This window comes from Malus domestica, chromosome 14 (genome assembly GCF_042453785.1).
Source record: "Malus domestica chromosome 14, GDT2T_hap1".
NCBI classification, from domain to species: Eukaryota; Viridiplantae; Streptophyta; class Magnoliopsida; order Rosales; family Rosaceae; genus Malus; species Malus domestica.
Window position 1 is genome coordinate 27,252,464 of NC_091674.1, and position 17,416 is coordinate 27,269,879.

The 17,416-nt window shown below is 38.3% G+C and overlaps 3 protein-coding genes across 4 annotated transcripts; 2 read left to right on the top strand and 1 right to left on the bottom strand.

Moving 5' to 3' along the window:
• The first annotated feature begins 713 nt into the window (after positions 1-713).
• Positions 714-5,237, top strand: LOC103455270 (polynucleotide 5'-hydroxyl-kinase NOL9-like). Its single transcript, XM_008394861.4, has 9 exons — positions 714-1,038; positions 1,313-1,410; positions 1,554-1,587; positions 2,292-2,464; positions 2,756-2,939; positions 3,385-3,565; positions 3,829-3,928; positions 4,190-4,317; positions 4,979-5,237. Exons 1-9 carry the CDS (start codon positions 857-859, stop codon positions 5,030-5,032), a joined length of 1,134 nt encoding a protein of 377 aa, XP_008393083.2. The 5' UTR covers positions 714-856; the 3' UTR covers positions 5,033-5,237.
• Positions 5,238-6,162: 925 nt separating this feature from the next.
• On the top strand, positions 6,163-8,980 carry LOC103455326 (probable myosin-binding protein 5). 2 transcript variants are annotated; one of them, XM_008394908.4, is made up of 4 exons: positions 6,163-7,099; positions 7,327-8,160; positions 8,316-8,575; positions 8,701-8,980. In XM_008394908.4, the coding sequence occupies exons 1-3, from the start codon at positions 6,301-6,303 to the stop codon at positions 8,537-8,539; spliced, it is 1,857 nt and encodes a 618-aa protein (XP_008393130.3). In that variant the 5' UTR covers positions 6,163-6,300; the 3' UTR covers positions 8,540-8,575; positions 8,701-8,980. The 2 variants fall into 2 exon arrangements, with proteins under 2 accessions (XP_008393130.3, XP_017178054.3); XM_017322565.3 differs by having other exon boundaries at positions 7,330-8,160.
• Positions 8,981-9,097: 117 nt separating this feature from the next.
• Positions 9,098-12,316, bottom strand: LOC103415254 (serine/threonine-protein phosphatase PP2A catalytic subunit). Its single transcript, XM_008353598.4, has 6 exons — positions 11,759-12,316; positions 10,773-10,887; positions 10,429-10,537; positions 10,260-10,337; positions 9,622-9,813; positions 9,098-9,541 (listed from the first exon to the last, which is right to left on the bottom strand). The coding sequence occupies exons 1-6, from the start codon at positions 12,009-12,011 to the stop codon at positions 9,368-9,370; spliced, it is 921 nt and encodes a 306-aa protein (XP_008351820.2). The 5' UTR covers positions 12,012-12,316; the 3' UTR covers positions 9,098-9,367.
• Positions 12,317-17,416: the final 5,100 nt, after the last annotated feature.

Sequence of the window (17,416 nt, forward strand, 5' to 3'; positions counted from 1 at the left end):
CAAACCGCACCAGTTTGAATATTTCGCGGTGGCTAAAAACGAACATAAAATTAAATTGCTCATCAAAGATTATAATATATTGTTATTTCTCTTTCTTGTAAATTAAAAATTGTATGTTCGGATATCATGAATGGTATTTAAGATCTAAAACTCAAGAAACCTAAACGTAGTTGAGCTGGTTTGAGTTGCATATTATTTTTATGCATTCGAATATTCATTTGTCTCAATAAACTCATCTATTAGTAACATCTAAGTAATAATATCCTAAAACAATATTTTACGAGAAATTTTTCTATACGGTCGTCTGTATGCAACACCCTTTATATAGGTGAGACAACAAGGGTGAAATTATGTGCTTAAATTAACAAGGAGGTTCCTAGTTTGTGAATACGGGCGATGGCAAAAAAGTAATTTACTTAAATATAAAAATAAAAAAAAGTAAATGCATTTGATCACATAAAATGCATGAATGATTGTCTCCAATGCGTTTTGTATGAAATTTTAGAAGAATTTCTGTAAAATTATATGTGCAAAACAATAATTTGTTTTTTTGGTAAAATAGTTTTTAATAACAGTAGGCCAGTTTGCTGAGGAGGAGGCCCAATATGTGACTCAGGTCAGGGCTTATCTGCTACAGTATTTTGGGCTTCGGCGGTTCGGCCCACCGACTGTCCAACCCGAAAACGAATCCGGACCGGAATCGCGGGTCAAACCAAGTAAAACGGTTTTTTTTTTTCAGCATACGCCGTAGCAATTTTGCCTCCAACCCGCTCTTGTTCTGCTCCAGAGCAGCACGGTAGAGAGAGAGAGAGAGAGAGAGAGAGAGAGAGAGTTAGAGAGAGAGAAAGAGAGAGGCATGGCTTCTCCGACCGAAACTCCGTCGGCGAACATCTACATATCGCCGGAGTGGTCCGAGGCAGTAGACTGTATAGCGTACGATTCAGTCACTTCGCCGCCTCCCATTGCCTTAGTATGTGGTGCCAAAAACTGCGGAAAATCCTCCTTTTCCCGCCACCTCCTCAACATTCTTCTCCGGAGGTCAGTCAGCTGCTCAGCTCCCTTCCCCCACTTTGTACTCGTTGATTAAATTCACTGCTCAGATGATCAGTTTTTAGTAAAAGTTGATTTCTTTGTGTTTGTTTTCGTGTTAGCTGAATTGGGTCACCTTATTTACCTGAATTTTATCTAATTTGGAAGTGAAATTTACTGAAAGTTTTCATCTTTTTTTACTGAGTTTGTTCTGAATTTGAATTTTTATTGGGGCATTTGGGTTTTTGTTTTTTACCATGTTTTTCTGTAATTTTGTTTTCAGGTATAAAAAAGTTGGTTACTTGGATACAGATGTTGGTCAACCTGAGTTCAGTCCTCCTGGTTTTTTATCTCTAACTGTAGTAGATGAAGTCACTCCAGGCAATTGCTTATTTTCTGCACTTATTGTGAATAATTTGCTCTGGAATTTAAAAGGATTGTTAATCATGTATTCATGTTAGATGAGCGGTTTTGTTCGGTTTGATTGCTAATTGTGTTTCCTTTTCTTTTTTGGTTAAAATTAGATTTGACAATCCCGCATCTGAAGACACCGAAGAGGTATGAACAGTTTCTGCCTTGTTATGGTTTTGAACTTGTTAGAAGAAGCGGTTATAGTGCTTACCATGTAGTAGATGACAATTATATAGGACAGTATACTTGTTATTTGAGACTGCAGGAATATGAATGTTCATGGGCTGAATATGAGCAACGTTACTTTGTTTTTTGCTAGTTTCAAGCTGAGAAAAGGGTTTGTCATATTCTTTACCATAAAGATTTCAATTTAGCTCATCAGTGTTGTAGCAGATTTTGGTTCTTTATATAGTATTTGGAATAGTAGTGTAGAAGCTTGAGAAAATTTGAGGAATTTAGGAGCAATACAATTGGTGTGAAAATTAGGACTCACTAAGGGTTCAGTGAAGACTTTAGTTGCTCTATAGTCAAAGCTGTATGCATTCGTTTTAGATCACAAAGTATCAACTAGACTTGGAGTTAAAATTATAATTACAAAGCTGGAAAGGTTCTGTTCACGAAATTTGAAATGGGAAGTAGCTGCAACAACTACGTATCTGTTATCAACATTCAATGTAACTAGGATTAGTTAGCCTGATTTCAGTCCTCCTGGTTTTGTCTCTCTCTCTCTCTCTCTCTCTCTCTCCCCCCCCCCCCTACTGCCATGCATGGATTTTGTGATGCTAGGTCTGATGTAATGTACGAAAGGAATCTTGGAATCTGATGATTTATCATTTGTTCCTTTTTCTCAGATGTCTTTTCTTTGGTGACGTTTCTTCAAAGACAAATCCTACAACGTACTTGAATTCTATATTCGCTTTATATGATTATTATAAGAAGGAATACTGCTTGTTTAACCAGAGTGATAGACCTACCAAGAAGATCGGATTGCCTCTTGTTGTGAATACACCTGGCTGGGTGAAAGGTATGCTCTTTTACTTGGCCAATTACTCCTCTCTTTTAATTGTCATTGAACAAGTTCTCCCAATCTGTAGTTTTGTTTGCTTGTTTGTTTGTCTTTCACTTGGTCAATTGCCCCCTTCTTTGGTTCTTTCTGTAGATTATATTATGAACTAAGATTTGCGCAAGTTATACCCTAGCCATGTACCGTTTGAGGCAAGGGCCAAGTGGCTATTTTATGAATCTTCTTTTGATGATTATCGCCTGGTTGGATATGAATATTATATATGATTTTCTTATTCCTCTTGTGTACTAGGTGTTGGTTATGATATATTGGTGGATATGTTGAAGTATATTGCCCCTACCCATGTTGTTAAAATAAACATATCGGCCGAGAGTAAGAATCTACCAAGTGGGGTATTCTGGTTAGATGAGGATCATGACGCTATGCTCAAGCTGATAGAGATCAATTCAGCTCGTCAGGACTCTTTCAATAGATCGTAAGTTCTTAGCTTCTTCAAGAATATCTGGAAACTTTTATTTTGGATGCAGCTTGTTTGTACTTTTTTTTTAATTGCTTTTCCACCATTCCAATACATTGATTAATTTTAATTCCATTATCATTATTATTATTTTTTAATTCGAGAATCATTTATAGATTGATTAATTTTACTTTCATTATTATTATATCTAAATTCCGCATTAGTTTCAGACCAAGTCCCAAATCTCTTTAGTATGTTCCATAACGTATTTGTAGGAGGTGATCACTTGTAGTTAAGCTTAGAAGAATTCCTTTTTTATACAAGATTATTGAATCAAGTTATCAAGTGTCAGTCATTTGCATAAATTATTTTGCTTCTTAAGTAGCATATGCTGGCTAGAAGACATGGGATTGTATGGATGTACTGGACGTCTCCGTGACATATTAGCTTTGTTGTGCTGCAGGATTCTAGTACAAAAGGATGCACACCTGTTGCGTGATGTACGAATAATGGCTTATTTCAGGCAGTGCTTTTCAAGTAGCCTGAACATTACTACAATCAAAGAACTTGCTAATGCTTTGGCCTCTCAACCTCCTTATGAAGTTCCAATATCTAGCATTAAGATTAGACATCTCCATTGTCAGGTCAGTTCTAAGTTCTGACTGTTGATCTGCTCACTGCAGGTTTTAGAAATTTTAAAATCTTGGTTTCTTTTCCATGTAGTAGTGAATTTTGCATTTATACCTGTTTTCTGTAAGGTTGTTTAGAACATTTAAGAGAGAGCCTTACTGGTGATTACTTTTATACCTCAAATCCTTGATTTTTGTATCAACAACCAAGGGAATTACTGTTAATTGTTATTATTATTTTCAATTAAGGCTTGTAATAATTAGTTCTTTTATGCTAGGTCCCAGGTGCTGAGATCTTCTACAGTTTGAACGCAACCATTGTTGGGTTGGCAGTTAGCTCTCAAGGATCAAAGGATTTACCTTGGTGTGTTGGTCTTGGTAGGTTTCTTTGTTTTGCAACATTTTGCCAATTATATTCATCTCATATATAGCTGTGCTGTGGTTTTAATTTCGAGTTTGCCGAAAAATTAAGAAACTTGGTTTAGTGGTGGCAGTAAAGTCCATCCTGTAGGTTTTTATGTTTATGTTACTAGAGATCCAGGTTTTTATTGCTAGTGCAATGCGGATACATAGATAGGTCAAAGCAATCAATGTGAACTAAGGTTCTTATGCATTTCAGTTGATGCCTTTTTTAATTAGGAATTGTGAGAGGCATTGACACTTTCAAAGGCTTGCTATATGTGATAACACCGGTTCCAAGAGGCACTCTGGAGAAGGTCGATCTATTTCTGCAAGGTTATATCCAAATTCCTACGGTGTTGTTGCAGGTAACTGAACCCCTCCCATGTAATAGATGTTTTAGACCAATTGTTTGCTTCTTCGTAGTCTCTCACGTGCATTAAAATTTGGATATTTTCCCTTTTCCCAGTACAATATGATCTTATAGTGGGATGAAAGGTTCTTGTTGCATGGATAGTCAATCAATCAGTTTCCCGCTATTAGAGGGGATGCTATGAGCATAGGAAAACACCGACTGGCATGTATCATAGCCTTCGCAGAGTATCACTGGGACAATATCACCATATTGATTAGCATCTTGTTAGCGAAGTTTAAATGTTATGGGCATGTCTTCGGTAGTATACACATAAGCACTCACAGTCTCTCACACACTGAACAAAATCAGAATCCTTTCGTTGGCTAGCTACATTTTGCTTTATTGGAAATCTAATGAAAAACTTGATTTCCGATATTATCTGAACCATAAGAGACTCAATGACCTTCTAACTTCCTTGACCTGCATTCATATCTCCAAATGAAAGGTATCCCTTACATTAAATGAAACAGAAGAACTGGCGTAAGGCCTCACCTAACACATATATCTTCTATCTCATCCAATCTTATTGAAGTGCTAATTCTGTTAAAATCTTCGGAGGAGCAAGATTCATAAAAGTTGATCTGTTCCTCTTGTTGAATCAACCGAATTTTCAGGTCCAGGGATGCATATCGCCTTATATGTCTGCGAATGTTCTGTCTACAAGCTAAGTTCGTCCACAGTTCACAGTTGATTGGGGTTATAACAATTAAGCGAAGTAGTTGCCCACTGTGCAAGCGCCGTCAAGCAACAGAGCAGCTTCCTGTATTATGTAAATTCCAAATTGATGGTTACACAATTAAACAAATGTATAACAAACTTAAAAATATCTGTTGAAACTCTTACACTTACCTAAAAACATTCTCATTATCGATACTTGACTTGCCCCCTTTATGAAGTAATGTTGTTGCTGTGAGTTTCTGAACTGCAATTTCAAATTTACTGTCGTTATACTATTCTGTACAGTTCGGTTAGCAAATTTCCGGGCTGTACAGAAAGGCAACGTAAATGCCGAATCGGTCGGTTGAAGTTTCATCATCGACATTCTACATTTCTACTGGAGTGAGTAGCATGGCTGCATTGTATAGAACCCACGTTTCGTAGATGACAAATCTATAAGCAATCTGCAGTAGGGTGTGAATGAATGTATGTCTGATCTCTAATGTTTTGGTGGAGCTATGTTTGGAGTAGAAGCTTCATATGGGAATTTAACATGTTTAATCTAGTAGTTCTGATCCCTAATTTTTCCCGTTAATGCGAAGACAATAACGAATCTGGCTATAATACTTGCATGTTTATATTATTTCCATATTATTCTTAATTTCGAGGCTAAATTGCGTTGGTAGTCTACGTATGAGAAACTTAAAAGACATATAACATTGTATTATTGGTCTGAGATGCCACATCGAACATTTTGAAATTCGAGAAATGGCCCAAGGCTTTAGGATAGACTTAACATCCCTAACACCCCAAGATTTCTTTCTGGAACACAGAGCATTCTAAGTTGGACAAATCAGTGGCTCAAAACTCTCTTCCCAGAAAATGCTGACGTTTAAGGCAAATCCAGTTGGTTGGATAGTGCATGATAGGCCGTTATTTCAGGTACACGCTAAGCCTAAGAACCGCCATTTTTTGTCAAATCCAAATTTTCTTGTATTTTTCTATGTATAGGCAGCAAAATTCCACCACCCAAAATTTAAAACCTTGATTTGGAAAACCTAGCCCTCTCCTTCTTTTAGACACTTTACACAGAGAGAGAGAGAGAGAGAGAGGTCATGATCTCGGAACGCTTTCGTGCTCCGCCAAGGTCATGATCTTCCAGCTCGCCACCGCCCAATAAGCACTTCTGAGAAGAAGCACTTTTGACACCATTTTCGCATTCTCCTTCTAGCTTCCGAACGAATTCAGATAGGGACTAGGCCAGCATTTGTTTGGTTTTATGGTTGTTTTCGTGTTTGAAGAGCGCGAAAGCAACATGACAAAGCGATCTTTTTCTCGTTATGTTGAGCAAGAGCTGGGGAGGCTGCCACATTTCATGGTCTACGCTTTGCTCGAATGGACGCTGATCATTCTGCTCTTCGTTGACGGGTTCCTTGCGTTTGCTGCCAATGAATTCGCCAAGTTCTTCGAGCTGCAAATCCCCTGCTGGCTCTGCACCAGAATCGATCACATTCTCGTACATAGAGACCAAGATTTCTATTACAATGACTCCATTTGTGAGGCTCATAGGAAAGATGTTTCGTATCTTGCTTATTGCCACAACCACAAGAAACTGTCTGATATACGAAAAATGTGCGAGGCGTGCCTGCTTTCGTTTGCTACGGAGAAAGAATCTGACTGCGATACGTACAAGTCCTTAGTTGGGATCTTGCACAAGGATCTTGAGTGCTTCGTCGAGGATGATCACCACCAAATTCAGCTGAGTGTGCCTGCGGCAAGGACGTGGGAGGAGGGGGCGGGGCAGGTTGAGAAGAGCAACAGCATTGTTTGCATTTCGTGTTCGTGTTGTGGCGTGCCATTGAAGATGAGCTCCACTTCCAACTCCTACCCGAAGGGGAAAAATGACAGCGTATTAGCACAAGCTCCCGCGCCTTCTCCACGAGCACCCTTGAGAAGTGATGATCGCAGCTTGGACTTGCCCCACATTCGGTACACTGAACTCAAACTCATGTCGGACAATGAGTCCGAGCTTCCAGAGGACGAGTACGAATCACAACCACCGAATCGTGTCTCTCAGTGTGAGTTAAACGTAAAAACTTGACATACATTATCTGCTCACGTCCTTGTATATTTATTTATACGACTTCATTCTCTTTTGATTTATTCAGTCGAAAGGCCATATACAAGCATAGCCGTGCGAAAATTACTTCCCAAACTTGTTTAAGTCTCGTTTTTTTCTTATTTCTTTTTTTTTTTTTCGGGTTTTCACAACCATGAACTGATTCAGAGGATGGAATTTGTGCAGCAGTCAAGGAAGATCCCAAGGCTGCAACGGTGCCTTTGTTGACAGAAGGTGAAGATTTAGCTGATGATGCAAACAGGACTCCTCTTTTTGGTAAAGGAAACAGGTTTTTCGGAATCCCACTTACAGATTCAGCTACAAACAGTCCTAGGGTGGCAATGAGGATTTCAAGGAAATCGCCACTTGAAAAAACCGGCGAGTATGCCTTGGAATCTGTCGAGGGAAGCACTTCAAATGAGGCAGAGTGTGATTCCATTTTGCACCGGTTGAAGAGGCAGGTCCGGTTAGATAGGAAGTCGCTGATGGCATTGTACATGGAGCTAGACGAAGAAAGAAGCGCTTCGGCTGTGGCAGCGAACAATGCAATGGCTATGATCACCCGGCTACAAGCAGAGAAGGCTGCTGTTCAGATGGAGGCCTTGCAGTATCAAAGAATGATGGAGGAACAGGCGGAGTACGATCAAGAAGCACTGGAAGCGACGTATGATCTGCTTGCCAAGAGAGAGGAGGAGCTCAGACTTGTAGAAGCTGAAGTAGAGGCGTATAGAGAAAAATACGGATTGCTGAAGGAATTCGCTTACGAATCTGGTGATGAGGTCAGAGGGAAAAATGACTGCGGCAGTTCTCCAGGCGAGCCTAATGGCGAAAACACACAAAATGATCAATCAAAGGAGGAGAACTTAGAGGGAGCCCTTGCTGAATCTTTGAAGCCTCTGAAAGGGGAGAAAACCTACCTCCTGGGTCGGATGAAGAAACTCGATAAGAAAACCAACTCCGCTAAGGGGTTCTACTCTTCGCAGGGCCCTGACGGTCTGAATCATACGGATGATGAGATAGGTAACATATTCAAACATACACACATGAGGTCACGCGTACACATTACATACGTATTTATGTACACGCACACGCTAACACGCGCAGAAGTACCATACGAGCATGTCATCTCTTTTGTATTTCAAACAAATGACTGATTTATGCTTCGAATATGGCAGGAAATGGAAGCAAAGCTGCTCTAACAAGGCAATTGTCGTTGTTGTCTCATCTTAGTGAAAGGGTGAAGGCCCTTGAATCAGACACAGGATTCCTAGAGCATGCAGCTAAGACACTTGAGAAACATAGCGAAGGAACAAAACTATTGACAGAGATAACACAAAACTTACAGAAGCTTCGGCATCTCGTCATGATGCCCCCGGAGGAAAACAGTGGGTTGCCGTAAATATTTCGTCGTCCAAATAGTCCCGAACTTCCGATGGTAAAATTGCTTATAATCCTCTTACCAATTCTACTACTTCTACATGGTTTACAGGATATCATTTTTCCCTTTGATTAGATAGCTTGAAATTTCAACTCATTTGTAATTGTTTTGCGTTTTACAAGGATGCAAGGATATTGTTGGCCATGCCAGAGAAGGTAGAAAAGGTGAGGCCAAAACTTCACAGCTGAGGAGCAAACCCCGCCGCGGACTACCAGGCGAGCCTCCGCAGACGGATTGCTCGAAGTATACTTAGTTTCTTGTCCACCAGAGACTCAGAGAGTTTTTCTCTTACACTAGAGTTGTTGCTTCATGCATGGATCCCAAAGCATATGAATTTTCTGTGCTCGTATTCTCTTTCTAAATAGAGTTTTTCTTTCCCCATGGAGGTTTCCCCTCCGTAAATCGATTATTTTTCTCTCAGCTGCGTCAGTCTCCCGACAAGTAAATCGAAGAAGCACTTGGATAACCACCTAATTCGACAGCTTAAGAACATAAGTGAATATGGAAACACTCTTTCCGTTCACCCGAAACTGAAAGCATCTCATAAAGAATATGTTATGGCTGTTTCCGTCATTCGTTTCAACTCCTTTGGTACATGACACAAGTCTTACTGAAATAATCCTATAACTCACATGAATTAAGCAGCAGAACAACTTTAACCAAAAGAATGATATGTTTTCTTTCCGTCTCTTTCTCAACTAAACATCAAAACTCATCTTCTTTGTAAGACAAATCTACAAAAAGCAACACGACACGAGAAGATTGCTAATAGGCGGTAAGCTATGAGGATTACAAAAAATAATCTGGAGTTCTGCGTGTTGTATCAGGTTCGACCTGACGCGGTGCTGGGTCAAACTGAAGGAAATTCTGGTCCATATTCTCTCCAATCTCAAGAATTGCAGCCATATTTCCACAGCGATAGCAGTAATTTGGAGCACTAAACACCGTCACAACGTTCTTTTCCTAAAATAGTTAAACAAAATTCAGAACATAACTCTGAAAGCATAAATTTGATACGAGACTTCTGCTTCTTATGCACTAACCTGGCACCAATTGTAACCCTCCATAACAAGCTGGTGAGCTCTAGAAATAAGACTTAGCCCATTAGTGTGGTTAAACTGGGCTGCTATATCTTGTCCAAATGTATACCCTGCACCCCGAGGAGATATTCCCCACCCACATCGATCATCCGGGTCAGACCACAAGAGATCACACATTGGACCCTCGTGAGGAACCTGCTCCATTCAGACGAGGGAAGAATAGAATTACCACATATCTTCTCAACATATACCATGAAATAAGAATGCCACACCAGTATACAAGAGATGCCTATGCCAGCAGTAGGTACATTAATATCTTGAAAAATGTCTCACATGGGAGACTTCAATACAAGCCTAGAGTAATTCAAGGGAAGTTTAGTAGGCGATTTCTCTCCACAATAATAGTGTTCAAGGCACTTAATATTGCATGACTCACAGACAAGTGAGTCCAATATGGGAAAATCAGGACCACTCAAGTCTTATTTCATAAACAAGTTAACAGGCAAGCAGATCACAACAACCAAAGTGACCTAGAACATGCAGATCAAAAACAGGAATGGGGCAATTTTTCCCTTCAAGAAATTTTTTGAGAGAATATGAATATGAAATTGGATTTTAATCAAGTGGAAACCTTAGTGTACCTCTTGTATCCGGTCCAGAGCACGAATATTGTCTAATGTATCTAACGAAGGAGAGAGTCCGCCGTGTAAGCAAAAGATCTAGGAGGAGGAAACAACGCTTGTTAAACGAGATAATGGGGATAACAAGTTAAGATAACGATGTAGCACATAAGAGCTTCAAAATTCAAACCTGACTTTCAATCAAGGCTGTGAGCGGCAGATAATCAAAAAGGTCAGTGAAAAACTTCCAGACATTAGCATTTCCATATTTCCTCAAGCACTCATCATAGAAACCATACCTGAAACGGCAACAGTGTATTGATATAAATAAGGACTTGACGCTTAAGAATCACTATTAAAAACACTTGAAGCAAATAAAAGTTATCTACAACATATAAATGGCTTCTTTTACGTGACTAATCGAAACCTCCTTTGAATCAGTGGGAAAATTCCACAACTTTGTTATCACTATCAATACTTGTAAGGTTGCACCTTAGGAGTTTGGAATGAAAACATTTGAGAAGAATGTCTTACACTTGAGTTATTTGCCGACTCTCGTGATTTCCTCTAAGAATTGTAATTCTATCTCTGTAACGTACTTTCAGGGCCACTAGAAGCGTGACAGTCTCCACAGAGTAGTATCCTCGATCTGCATAAGAAAAAGGAAACAATACAATTACTGAAAAAAGGTTGCACAGGCAAATTCCGGTCAAACAAAATGATTTAACAGTCTAAACTAGTGGAACATTAAGTTACATCTCTTGTCATACTAGAAGGAAGGTGTTGTCCTATTTGCAACTACATCGTCAGAGAGCAAATGGCTTTCAATTACAGGTTATATGCAAACATGTCTAATTATCGTCTTCATCAACCATAAAAAATTGATAGCATGCTCATTGCTTACACTACTCATAAATTCCGAAAAAACAAAGATACAAGGAAATGAGAAAGAGCAAAAACTATGAACATAATATAGAAAATGGTGTGCTCAGTCAAATGATCCAAATCTAAGTTTTAGGCTTGCATTGTAAAAATATATGAAAGTCACTGGGTTAGACAGCGGAACTGGAAAAGACATTAAATTTAGCCTAGTCTGGTTGAAAACTACTTGCGCCTACTCTGCTCCTTCCAGTAGACCGAACGCAAGTAAAATCTACCGACCCAAACAAGCACCCTCGAAACTCATCCTTAATAGCGTAAAGCACTCACGAATCTCATGTTCTACTGAAACAGCTTGTGGACTGCCCAAATCCCTAGACTACCATAAATAACCAGCTAAAAACTTCTCTTTGTTAAAACCCACCAGCCTGCTGCACCTTACTGCATTTGCACATTAACTAACTTCTTAACCATATCAACCAAATATTAAAAATTCGCTGAAAGGAACATGTCCATGTTCCCAAACAAACCACATTATCCAAAAATTCAATAAATTTCTAAATCTCAACAACACATAAACTAAATTAGCTATTTAATTACTTGATTAAACAGCAAGGTTATGTGAAAATGCTCTAACTGACCTACATAGTCGCCCATGAAGAGGTAATTGGTATCGGGGGCGTTGCCGCCGATCCGAAAGAGCTCGACGAGGTCGTGGAACTGGCCATGGATGTCTCCGCAAACCGTGACGGGGCACTTCACCGGCTGCACGTTCCACTCCTCGACCAAGATCGTCCTCGCCTGCTCGCACAGCGTCTTCACCTCCGCCTCCGGCAGAGGCTTGCACTGCATCAGGTGCTCAATCTGACGGTCCAGATCGGCGAGCGGTGGCATCGTCGCGGATTTTGTTCGGTGCTCGTTGATTGGTGCACGGTCTGAGCTGAACTCGCCGCGAATGGAAGGGTATCTAGGTCATATCGCCGGATCGCGGTGGTGGAAATTAGGGTTAGGGTTTGAGGGAGAGAGAGGGGGGATTTGGGGATTGGGTGCTGAAGCTCAATTTTTGTTGCTGGTGACTGGTGCGTACATTGTGTCAGAGATTCACAGTTGGGAGCTTCCCAGTGGCGGTCCCTATGGTTTCGTGTATTTACGTAGTTGTCTTCTATTTTTTGGGGTTTTTGGATTAAGGCCAACGCTGTAGCCATTAATTCCAGATGTACCGTTTACATATTTCATTTTGTTAGCCCTCCAAAGTGGAAGAGATTTTCAATGTGTCGGAATACGGAATGGAACATTACGTGCCTATACAAGTGGTGAGATACTTGTTAAAAAATTAAAAACTTAAAAAATAAAACTTCTTACCACTTAAATGATAACACATGGTGAGCACCCGTATTATGAGTACAATGAAATTTTTTTTCCCAAAGCAGTCTCAAACAAGTGTACCCTGAAGACAGATGTCTCTTGATTATTAGTTACTGTGTAATCAATGCCACATCAGCCTAAGTTGTTATAATGTTTGTTAGGTGGTTAAATGATTTGTTAGTTGGTTAATTAGTTACTTGTGGTTAAGTAAGCTTGTATTGTTTAGTATATAATGCACTTCCACTTACAAATGTAGAAAGTTGTCATTTTCCTCAAATATATAAAATTTTCTCTCTCTCTAAACTCTCTGTGTTCTTCCTTTTACTCATCCTTTGTTCTTGATTTTCCCTTCAATTCTCAAACACTACAATGTAGTTAACATACCCATGGTTAGCTCTTGTCACCACTTCTCCAGGTGTCAAAGGTTTATTGGACGTATGGTGCATTTTTTGAACATGCGGCAAGCATGTATTAAACGAATGTCATTGGGATTGTATTTTAGTTTGCAAGAGAGAATTTCTTCTTTTCGTAATATATGATACTTGTGAAAAACATGCTGATGCGAAAAATAAATAGTATACATCGAAGGATATAATGCACTCATGACATATGATTTTTTCGGAATTGGATCTTCGCTGGATCTAATTCATGGGGATCCTAGGGATCAACCACGTGGGCCGTTGATAAAAAATCATGCGGTCACAATTAAATGTTTTAAAAGTAAAACAGTCTCGTTTTGCGTGAAAAATATAAAAAAGAAAAAAATTGTAGCCGCACGATTTTGATCAACGGTTCACGTAGGTTGATCCCTAGGATCCCCATGAATTAGATCCCGCGAGGATCTAATTGATGTGTAAAATAAGTTAACACACAAAATTAAACCCTCTTTTTGACAATTGTAGTATAGATGTAAGTAGGGTATCGTTCTAGGCCGGGGATTAGGAGGGATTGCTAATCTATTCTAAATTAATTTAAAAATATTAAATAAGACTCAAGGACACAAAATTAGGCTAAAAACTCTAATAACTCGAAACACACTTAAAATGACTCAAAATAATGAAAACAATTAAATTAAACACTAGGAACTGAAATGGACGGAAATTAAATTAAAAGACTAACAATAAAGAAAACTAACTAAATAATATAATTTAATAATGGATGGGTGTTTGGTTTTGATGAAAAGTAAATTAAACTTAATTAAATTACAGAATTGACAAAAACATGAAATTAAGGTAAAATGATAAATGACGGACTAGCTAGAGGGTTATTCTCCACACATGACACATATGCAACTTAAATTGATTTTCAGTTGTTCTTTCAATAAATTGTGAATCTCAATACTCCAGATTAACCGTGAACAGCACTTTTTTAATCTTCAAGTTTTCCTTAAGTTATTGAATTGGACGGAAAAACGCATACAACAATTCAAAACATTCTTCAAAAGTCCCCTACGTGAAAAGCACAATAGAGATACAATCAAAGATCATTAAACTTTGTGAAATAAGCATTGACGAGGCATTCGTAACTATGAAAAGCATGATACTCTTGCCAAGAATTTACTTAACGTGATTGTGACTAGCAACCTTTACTACTTGTGAAAATAAGTTCATAACGATTAGGTGAAATTCACTTATATTCTAGCATCAAATTCATGCATGTAAATTAAGCGTGCACTCTCAACCAACATACACAAATCAGTTTTTATACGAACGGATAAGTAAATTGAAATCACAACTTATGAAATCACAACCGAAGGTAATCAATTCATATTACAAATATATATTCATGGTTTCGAATTAACCTCTAGCCAAAATAAAATTAATTACACATTATTAAAAAAATTAAACCAAAAATTAATCATAAGTTGGAAAGATTTAACCGAGAGAATAAGATCTGCTGCGTTTCTGTGCTTCTGCCCTCACTCCCTGCGTCACTTCTCTCCTGCCATGCCGCACTGTCCTGCCAGTCAAACTGCCAAAGGCAGCTTGTGACCCCCCTGCGACTCTTTCCAATCCCCCATGCTCAAGCTGCCAAATGGCAGCTTTCCTCTTGCCTTCTTCTCCTGCCCCGCGTCACCTCCTTCGTTTCTTTTCCTCTGTCTGTCTCTCAAGCTGCCAAAGGCAGCTTGGCTGCTTCTTTCCGTCCCTCTCTCCCCCCCGTATTTCCTCGCGCGCTGCTATCTTTTAACCCGTTTTCTGCGCTACTTTGGGCAGCATCTTTTTATTATTTTTTTTTTCTTTTCCTCCTGGCAGCCTCGCTGCCCTCACTAACTTTTTGACTTTTCTTTTTCTTCTTGTTTCTGACCTATCCAGCTGCCAAAGCAGCTCCTCTGCCCGCCTTGTCCAGCTGCAAAGCAGCTTCCTTTTCTAACGCTGGCCTTCTTCTTTTCACGCCAGCTGCAAAGGCAGCTTTGCTTTCCTTATTATTCTCCTCTCAATGCTCTTTAAGACTTTCAGTGTATAATCTCACTGACTACCAACTCTGAATAAAGAGATCCTGCATGCAAATTTCACACAAACATGTCGAAAATGAGTTTTTCATTAAATTACTTTTCAGTTTATGTTTTTGGCTAGATAGGAAAGACGTTAAATACTCTATGTACTTATTTCCAACTTATTTTAATGGAATACAATCTTGACGAAGTTATTACATAAAATTTCACTTGTTCTATTTTTATTTTCTTTGCATAACAAATCCTATAAACACAAAAATAACGTAAATAGCTTAAAAATATAAGGAACTAACTAAGAAAAGACGAGTGAATTTGAAGTAAAAATATATATAAATATGATCCGATCAAATACCCCCACACTTAGCTTTTGCTAGTCCTCGAGCAAAACAAAGAAAACAAGAACAAGTAGTAACAAGAAAAACATTAGTTTCCCCCTATGTGACCCTCATAGAATTTCATTTGAGAACACAAATCATCAAGAACCATAGCTAGCACCAAACAAGTTAAGTTCATCTTCCTAATTCAAAAATTAGCAGTAATCTTTAAATCATCCTTGAAGTGTAATGTGTGAGATAGCCATGCTAATGCAATTTCAAGTTTTTATTTTTAAAATCATCATATGCAAACTAGCGACATTCTCACGGGACATACACTCAATCACACATGTGTTTAGTTTAAATGTGTTTCGCTCAAAGAATCAAATGTGAAATTTCTACCATAAGCTTGCATAAAGATCACTTCTCCACAGTCATAATTGCAAAACTTAAATCAAGAGGACTTTTATTGGATGTAATGAGGCTTAGGGATAGGGTTATTGAAACGAAAGAATAGGAAAACACAAGTTCCAAGCTACATTGCAAGCAATTCTTTTCTTTAGATTTATAAGAACTCAAGCTCTCCAACAATTCTTCTAGCACCTCCAACCATACTCTTAAACTGAACTTTAAAAACTTTTTATTTTCTTTTTATACAATCTTTCTTTTTTCTTTTTTTCTTTTTTCTTTTTTTTTTTTTAATACAAACATGAAATACCCCCACACTTATTCTTTTGCCAAACACCTTCAAAGTACTTCACAAACGTTTCTCATAAGACAATCTCGCATTGCTCGCTTGGAAAGGGTAATGAAAAATGTTTCAGGTATAAGGGTAGACATATCTGGTGATAAGAAATAAAAGGTTCAACATACACGGCTCAAATTGGCAAACTAATGATATCATTTTTCTTTGGGAAACATGGTTATTTGGGCCATAGTGGTAAACCTAATGCCTCTATCATTTCCAAGTTCATGCAATCAATGACAAACAATTCGAAAGATCGTTACGCAAGTTCTAGAGATGTATCTCACATAAGTTCATCACACATGAAAGAATAGGAGTGTATGAAAAATGCACACTTTCAATAGGCTCAAAAACTCACATAGGATGTATATGGTCACTAAATTCACATATGAAGCTTTAAGTCATACTTTAGTTTCACATTAACAAGGCTATGTGCATTTGGTTTTTCAAAGATGGTCAAACATGTACAAAACTAACAAGAGAATTAGGAATTTCATAAAACACATGTTAACTAAGTTCTTGATAATCGTGATTCAAATTTGATCTAATTATATCATTGGGTCGGGAAACTAACAAAAATCTAATTCAAAACAATAAGGGAAACAAGACAATATTTTTGGATTTTTAAATTTTCCGATTTATTTTTTATTTTTTATTTTTTATTTTTTATTTTTTAAGAAAACAAAAACTAACAACACAGAAACAAATGAAATTCTAGAGATTTCTACCCCCACACTTAAACTTGACATTGTCCCCAATGTCAGAAAACACTATAATGCAAATAAAAAAATAAAATAAAATAAATAAATAATAAGAAACAAAATAACGCAATTGGACTGAAAACTTCCCTAATTTGCAGTAAAATCAAGCGATGACCCCCAAGCTAAAATTCTGCAATCAACTTCAAGGGTGGAAATAACCAAAAGTTCCTGCAAAGAAAAGGAAAAATTCAGTTAAGTACGCAAGAAAATTAATTAAAAAAATTGCAAACGAAAAATTGAAAATTACGATAAAAGATAATGAATAAAACTAATAAGTAATCATTGGTCGTGCTTGTTGACTTTCTACAGCTTTCCTCTTGAACAGGGTGACACTTAGCTTTTCACTTGCAAGTGATGATTTTATGATATTGTACGGCGAAGCTTTGCTCTTTGGTTATGTTGCAGTTCCTTATTTGTTCTCCAAGCAGATGTGGCAGCTTCTCTAGTTCCTCAGTTCGGACTCCTTCCGCTGGGATGATTGTGCAAGCTGCATTCTTCTCTGCTTGTTTCTTCTGCACAACGGGCAGGCACGAGGGAAAGGTGTTGGTCCTTATTTCTTTCTTCAATCTTTCCAAGTGCCCACCTCTTGCTTTCTTTCTCCTTGTCCCTAGCTGAATTGTCTCCACATGCTTCGAGGTATCATTTTCACTTCCCTTACTGTC